At 50.9% G+C, this 7,811-nt stretch overlaps 1 protein-coding gene across 2 annotated transcripts in view; it reads right to left on the bottom strand.

Moving 5' to 3' along the window:
• Positions 1 to 2,024: 2,024 nt before the first annotated feature.
• The window catches only part of LOC110298330 (orphan sodium- and chloride-dependent neurotransmitter transporter NTT5-like), a 12,122-nt gene continuing 6,335 nt past the window's right edge, over positions 2,025 to 7,811 (bottom strand). For both annotated transcript variants that reach the window (XM_021167506.2, XM_021167507.2), the window contains exons 8-12: positions 4,398 to 4,584; positions 3,951 to 4,152; positions 3,662 to 3,821; positions 3,174 to 3,339; positions 2,025 to 2,904 (exon numbers count right to left, since the gene is read on the bottom strand). In XM_021167506.2, the coding sequence (XP_021023165.1) occupies positions 2,443 to 2,904; positions 3,174 to 3,339; positions 3,662 to 3,821; positions 3,951 to 4,152; positions 4,398 to 4,584 (1,177 nt within the window). In that variant the 3' untranslated portion in view covers positions 2,025 to 2,442. The remainder of the gene's footprint in view (positions 2,905 to 3,173; positions 3,340 to 3,661; positions 3,822 to 3,950; positions 4,153 to 4,397; positions 4,585 to 7,811) is intronic.

Here is a 7,811-nt window from a genome sequence, read left to right as displayed (position 1 = left end):
TAGTCTGTCATCTCAGGACAGTTTCTAGTCTGTCATCTCAGGACAGTTTCTAGTCTGTCATCTCAGGACAGTTTCTAGTCTGTCATCTCAGGACATGAGGGCAGGAGCTTGAGGACAGATCCTGGAGGGGGGAGCTTACATAGAGACCATGACTCCGAAAGGATTATGCTTCCCAGCTTGCTCCCATACTCAATCCCATCTTTCTTATACAGCCCAAGACCACTTGCCCAGGAAGTGACAGTGGTGAGCTGGCCCTCCACCATCAATTAACAATTAAGAAAAGGCCACAGACCACAGGCCAGTCTCAAGAAGGCCATCCCTCAGATGGGAGACCCTCTTCCCAGATGTCCCTAATTTGTGTCAAGTTGACAAATATCTAGCCAGCACAGCCTCCTTAACATAAGCAGTCTCTACTGGAATTAAGCACCCCACCCCATCTCTCCTGGGTCACCTCTTCCACCTCAACTCCACTTATCTGTTCAAAAGACTCCACCTAGGTGAGGGCCCAGGTCTGGTCTCAGGCTGAGACCTGACTTCTTTCCAGGAATAATGGCCACAACTCCAAAATTCCCACTAATCTCTCCTCTTCCCAATGTGCGGTGTGTGCATGTATGTGTCATGTGTATATGCCAGCAAAGGCCCGATTAGGATATTAGATCCTGTAACTTTTTACTATCAAGTTGGGTAAGACTTGAGACCTACCTGGGAAGAGGGAACCTCAATAGAAAATTTGCCTCCATCAGATTGGCATGTAGGCAAGTCTGTGGGGGCATTCTCTTGACTAATTAATTCTCTTGATTGATGTGAGAGGGTCCAACCCACTGTGGCCTTTGCCATTCCTAGGCAGGTGGGTCTGGTATATATATTACAGCTAACTGAGCAAGCCAGGAAGTACTGTCTCTCCACAGTTTCTGCTGCGAGCTCCCGCCCGGCTTCCCTCCTTGATGGCCTTGAATTGCTATTCGGAAGGAAACCCTTTCCGGCTGAGGTTGCCTTTGTTTATCGCAGCAACAAAAAGCAAATTAGGACACATCAGCTGTCAGGGTGTGTGTTGGAGAACCAAACTCCAATCCTGTGCAAAAGCCACAGAGAGCTCTTCACTGCTCAGCCACCTCTCCAGCCCCGGCAGCTCATCCTGATCTACATCTGATTTACAGACCCGTTCATTTCTCTTAGGTGCCACAAGGGCTTTTCCCTCTCTTTTCTTCAATTTCCACTCCCCCCCCATTTCTTTATTTACTTTATATCCCCATTGCAGCCCACCTCTGGTGTGTCTGTCTGTTCTCAGCCGTCCCCCATGGACTGACATTGTACAGGTCAGACTGCCTTTTCCTTGGAATTTGTTTGCCCTGTTTTTGTTTTTGATTTTGTTTTGTTTTGTTTTGTTTTTGAGATAGGGATTCTCTGTGTAGCCCTAGCTGTCCTGGAACTCACTCTGTAGACCAGGCTGACCTTGAACTCAGAGATCTGCCTGCCTCTGCCTCCTGAGTGCTGGGATTAAATACAAACCACCTGTCTCTCTTTGGGCTTTTTGATGGCTCCTCACAGGTAAGGTCAGGTGATCCCCGGCAAGCTTTGGGGATCAAGAATTCGGCACTGACTGCTTCCAGGATCAAGCTGAATAAGTGCCACTGTTTTGGCTGGAGGGTCATCAGAGTGTCTTAGACACACCTACTTCCAGTGAACAAAAAGCATTCCGAAGTCATGCTCACCTCTCAAGTCTCAAGGCTGGAGAGATGGGAGCAGCAGTTAGAGCGCTGGCTGCTTGTCTAGATTTGGCTCCCAGCACAGAAATACAACTCCAGTTCCAGGGTGGTCCAAGACCCTCGTCCCAACTTCATGCTTCGTTAGGGAACCAAGTGCACACGTGGTTTATGTATGCGGTGCACATGTGACTAAAACACTCTTATACACAAGGGACCTGGGCCCCTTCTGCTGTGGGGACACAAAGCTCTAAGCGGCTCACTGGGAAGTGCGCGTGTGTAAGAGAGAAGACTGTACACACTGCCGGTATGTGTCGTCCACCGCCTCATTTATTGACAGACAACTGCTATCTTGGTGCCATCTGTGATGGCCATCCCTTGGAGGTCAGCCACACTTCTGACAGGCACGATGGCTAGGCAGGGCTAGGGACTGTGCCGGATGCCCATCTGGGCACACCAAAATTGTGTCTGTATCAAGGAGAGGGAAGGGGCCCTGGGGCCTGCCCTGAGCACAGTGTCCAGTGCTAGAGGACGGACCAATGCGTCATCCATGACTGTCTAGGGGCCATGGAGGCTACCGCAGAAGTCTGGGCTGGGGTCTGCATACCCCGTCTTCTGCTTTCTGTGGGGCCTGTGCTAAAGGCTTGGTGCCCATCACTGGTTACCGAGACCAGATGATGTGGCTGGCCGCTGCTAAGCGGGGCTCTCACAAGCCTTTCCGTCACAAGTTGCAAGCCTGTCACTTCTCTCCAGTGTTTTGGGAGTCCAAACAGGATTCTGAGTGGCCAGTGTACTTTGCCACCTCATGGATGGCCAAGGTGGAGAAGCCAATCTGAGAAGGAAGCGTGGCATTGGGCAAGCTGAAGGTGGAGTAGTTCTCACTGTCCTTTTTTGTTATCAGGATTTGGGGATGAAGGAAGTTCTCCGGGGGACTCTTGCTTTGGAATAAAGCCTTGCTTTTCTCCTGATTTCTGAGGGTGAGTTTCCTCATGGGGTGCACAGGCCACTGGGTGACTCTGTTGGGCACTGTGACTGTCTTTTTGGAGGACAGAGGCTTTTCTAAGGTTTCACAGATGTTTGGGTCATCCAGATACCACCAGTGCTGCAACGGGTACACGAGGATCGGCAGCAGTGCCAGGACACTGAGGAAGGTGACCCAGCCCAGGGCTATCTTCTTGTAAGGCCGCTTCACTTCGTGGCTCTGGGGACAGGGATAGTGGGCCACAGGGGGAAGTGGGGGGCTCAGTCTGGGTGTGGTGTCCCCAGGTTCCTCAGGGTAGGGTATACATGATGAGGGCTCAGTCTGGGTGCTCTGAGTGCAGGGTTCCCCCAAGTCCCTGGGGTAGGGTAGGAGATGTAGGATGGGGGCCTGTGTCTATGTGCTTGAGATTTGGGGTCTCCAGGTCTCTGGGGGTAGGAGATACAGGGCGGGGTGCTGGGCCCCCAGGTCCCCACAGGCAGGGTCCGCACCATGCTATCATTCCAGGAGACATAGTAGGGGGATCCACTGTAGTAGAGATTCAGGAAGTAGATGGTGAGCAGGACCAACAGTGTGGGCAACGTCACGTAGCTCCACAGGAAGGTGAAGGGCGCCCACACCAGGCCGCCCAGCTGGCCGAACACCTCAGCCCTGAACCTGGGAGAAGGAGGAAACTGTCAGGACATCTGTTAACCTGGACCCAGGGAGAGTCTCTGTCTCTGGTTCTCTCAGATGCTCTTTTCGCTTGATGTGGGGACTGGGCCCTCCCTGGCTCTGGGAAAGCCATGTTGTCAACCCCTGAGAAGTGAACCACGACGGTCCCTTAGCCTTCAGTGTACCTGAGACTGCGTCTCCCTGTAGGAGCTGACTGCTGTCCGAGGACCTGTGGGGGGTGCCTGTATCCCCGGAAGGCCTAGGGTGGACTTAAGAGCTACGCATTCCTCCCACCCCTCCCGACCTCCCCGAGTCTGGAAATCACCTCTTGATTCCATAGAGCCAAGCCAGAGACAGGTTCTGGATCACCACAATTATGATGAGGACCATGGGGACCAGGAGGTCATCGAACAGGAATACCACGTAGCTGCCAGGGCGGCTGGAGAAGATGAGGCTCCCCAGAAATCCTCCCAAGCAGACAAGCACTAAAGGTCAAAGTGGATTGGGGCACACTGGGGTTTGTGAGTTGGGGGGGGTCCCTGTGAATGCTGGAATACTTGGGGTGAGCATGGGGGAGGTTACAGGGTATGGTTTTTTTTTTTTTTTTTTTCTACCTTGGACTAGTTTGGGATGCTTTGCAAAGGTGGAGATGCTTTTCTGCAGAGGAAGCACGATGCCCTCCAGGAGAGTTAGCATGGTGCCCAGACCCATGATAGCCAGGGACATGAAGAAGATGATGGCCCAGAAAGAGGAGCCAGGAAACTGTGAGATGGCTTGAGAGAAGGCCACATACGACAGGCCAGGGCCCTCCATTATCTGTGGGGGGAGGGGGGGAGAAGGGTTCTGAGGCAGTGCAGTATCCAGATAGGATGGGCATGGTGCCGGACTTGATTAGTAATGTCTTTCATGGGTAGAACTGGGACACCCAGCGTTTTCTGGGTTGTCGGATGTGAGCCACAGTGTGACTGTGACACATAGATGTGGTGGCTGGGTCGGGACTGTTACTCCTATTGCCTGCCTCGAGTGAGGCTGCTGGGCCCGGGCCCCCTGACAAAACACACCTTTTCCGTTTGCATCAGGATGCTGCAGGGCAGGGTATGATGGATGACCTGACTCTTTAAGTTGCTGGGAAGCTGGTTGATCCAGTTTAGGTATTCCAGTGGGGGGTTGTGGATGATGTCTCCGGGAGGCCAGGCAGCCTTGGGGAGGACCCCGTTGGCTATCAGGTTGATCAGATTGGAGACACTCCTGATGGGGTCGGAAGGGAAAAGAAGACAGACAGAGAATGGGCTGGCTCATCAGCCGTCACCATCGAAGGAGAGTAGGGACCAGGTATGGTGGGACGGTCCAGGAGGCATGCTGTCGTGGCTCTGGCCGTCCACGGTTGAGGAGCTCCATCTTGTGAGAGCATCTTTGTGTTGTGAGGATGCAGCAGGGTCCTGACACAGCACCGGGAGCTGCAGGGCCAGGCAGAGCAAGCTTCCTAGCTGCCTTTTCCATCCCTTGGTTTGCATTTGTTTTTGTTCATTTTTGAGACAGGGTTTCTCTTGTGTAGCTCTAGCTGTTCTAAAACTGGCTCTGTAGACCAGGCTGTCCTCGAACTCAGAGATCTGCCTGCCTCTGCCTCCCAAGTGCTGGGATTAAAGACATGTGCCACTACCACTTCGCTTTTTTCTTTTTAATTAAAAAAAAGATTAAAAGAAAACAACAACAAAAAGTTTGACTCAGCAGTTCAGAGCACTCGCTATTCTTGCAAAGGACCTGAGTTTTGTTCCCAGAAACCACATGACAGCTCCCAGAAGTCTCTAGCTCTTCAGAGTTCCCTTGCCTCTGGCATGCAGGTGGTGCACAGGAACCCATACAAGTGCAGATAGATAGATAAAAATTTTTGAAAATTTGTTTTGAGACAGAGTCTCAGTATGCAGCCATCACAAGCCTGGGACTTGCTGTGTTGCCCAGGCTGTCCCATAAAGGCTTGCCTAGCCCAAGCTGTCCTATAGAGGCTTGCCTAGCCCAGGCTGTCCCATAGGGGCTTGCCTAGCCCAGGCTGTTCCATAAAGGCTTGCCTGATTTTTGCCTCCTAAGTCTGGGATTAAAGGCATTTGCCACTATGCTCAGCTATTTTATTTCTTTTTAAAGATTATAATGGTGCATTTACATTTTCTATAGGTATGGGTGTTTTGCCTGCATGTATATGGTACATATGTCTGGTGCCCAAGGAGGCCAGAAAAGAGGGTTGGATCCCCTGGTAATAGAGTTGCAGAGGTTGTAAGCCACCATGTGGATGTTGGAAATCAAACCCAGGTCCCCTGGAAGAGCAAGTATTCGTCACTACTGAGCCAACAGTTCTCAACCTGTGGGTCACAACCTCTCTGGGGATAAACGTGCTTTTCACATTTATGATTTATAACACAGTAGCAAAAGGAGTTGTGAGGTAGCAACAAAGAGAACTTTATGGCCGGGGGTTTATGGCTGGGGGTCAGCTCACCCTGAGGAGCTGTATCCAAGGGTCTAAGCATCAGGAAGGTTGAGAACTGAGTCCCTGCTGCTTTGTTTTCAAGATAAAGAGTTTCTCTGTGTAGCCCTGGCCGCCACCTCCATCACCTTCTCTTCTTATAAAGCCATTAACTGTATCCTGAGAGTCCCAGCCTACTGACCTTGTCTGTCACCCTCAGACACCCTCATCGACATACAACTTTGGGGAGTAAGCGTGTCATGCGCGAAGCCACAGAAATGCAGCAGTCAAGTCCTTGGCACTAGGGCCTAGTAGTCTCAGACTGTAATCACACAGTCATCTCTTGGTAGACAGTGGTCAGTCACTATTTGGGTCACTGTGAACAGAGCCATGACGCAGATGTCTACCAGGTGGTGAGCAGCGGCAGTGGACTGGGCGTCCCAGCGTGGGTGTGATTGGACTTTGAGAAGGACTTGTCTACAAAGGCATTGTTTTACACACCCGCCAACAAAGCACACGGCTCCCGGTTGCTTTCCATTGCTTCCCGTGCACCGACTCTCACAGTTTTCTGTCTTAATTTCTCAGTCTACTTGGTCGGTGAGTGACCCTGGCAGGTATGGTGGTGCGATCTCATTGTGACTTTCGGTTTCTCAGATGCAAGCCGGGTTACTGCGGTGCGGTGCATGCCTATCACCTCGGAACTCGGGAGGACAAGAGAGTGGGATCAGAGGTTCAAGGTCTTCCTTGGCTACCTAGGGAGGTCAAAGGCAGCCTTGGCCATATCAGGCCCTGCCTTTGAATAAAAACTCAACTTCTGTGGACAGATCCCTTGCGGTACAAACCTGAGCTATGGAACCACACAACAGAGAGAAACAGACTCCACAAAGTTGTGTCCAGGCCTCAACAAACGTGCCCAGATGTGGGCATGTGGTGTGCACAAGCATCAAGCAACAAACAAACAAAATCCTGGGCTAGCCTCAGCTTTCCCAGCTTTGACATCCGAATTGGAAGGAAAACTGTGGAGCTGTTAAACATCTGTGAATGTGGGGCCGGAGAGATGGCTCAGCAGTTAAAAGCACTGACTGCTCTTCCCAAGATCCTGAGTTCAAATCCCAGCAACCACATGGTGGCTCACAACCATCCATAATGAGATCTGACGCCCTCTTCTGGTGTGTCTGAAGACAGCTATTGTGCACTTACATAGAACAAATCTTTTTTTTTTTTTTAATCTATGAATGTTACAACAATTAATGAAAAAAAAACCAGGCTCATGAATTTGAAAAAGAGCAAGGTAAAGTATATGGAAGAGGTTGGAAGGGGGAAAGGAAAGGGAAATGAAATAAAACATCAAAAAATTAAAATTAAGAGCATTGCTGTGTGCAACACAAACTCCAGTGCTGCACCCACTGTGGCAGCACACACCTTTCTTATTTTGTGTGTCCAGGTATTTTGTCTATGTGTGTATGTATGTGTACCCCATGTGAACAGTGCTCTCAGGGGCCAGAAGAGTGTTGGATCCCCTGGGACCAGAGTTATAGATGGTTCATTTGGGTGCTTACGATTGAACTCAGGCCCTCTGCATGAGCACCCACTGTTCTTGTTTTACTCTTGCTTTTTTTGAGACAGGGTTTCTCTGTATAGCCATGGCTGTCCTGCTCTGTAGACCAGGCTGGCCTAGAATTTCACATATCCACTGGCCTCTGCCTTCCTTGCCAGTGCTGGAAGTAAAGGCGTGTGCCACCACTGCCTGGCTGGAGCCAGTGTTCTTAACCACTGAGAAATCTCTCGAGTCCTGGCACACACCTTTAATTTCAGCACTTGGGAGGCAGAGACAGTAGATCTTTGAGAGTTTGAGGTCTATAGAGTGAGTTCTGGACAGCCAGGGATACACAGAGATATTCTGTTTCAAAAAGAAGAGGAGGAGAAGGGAGGAAGAGGAAGAGGAGGAAGAGGAGGAGGAGGAGGAAGAGGAGAAGGAAAAGGAGGAGGAAGAGGAAGAAGAGGAGGAGGAGGAAGAGGA

The sequence above is a fragment of the Mus caroli genome, chromosome 7 (genome assembly GCF_900094665.2).
Source record: "Mus caroli chromosome 7, CAROLI_EIJ_v1.1, whole genome shotgun sequence".
Taxonomy (NCBI): domain Eukaryota; kingdom Metazoa; phylum Chordata; class Mammalia; order Rodentia; family Muridae; genus Mus; species Mus caroli.
The sequence above is the reverse complement of the archived record's forward strand: the minus strand, read 5'-3'. Positions and strand labels throughout refer to the sequence as shown.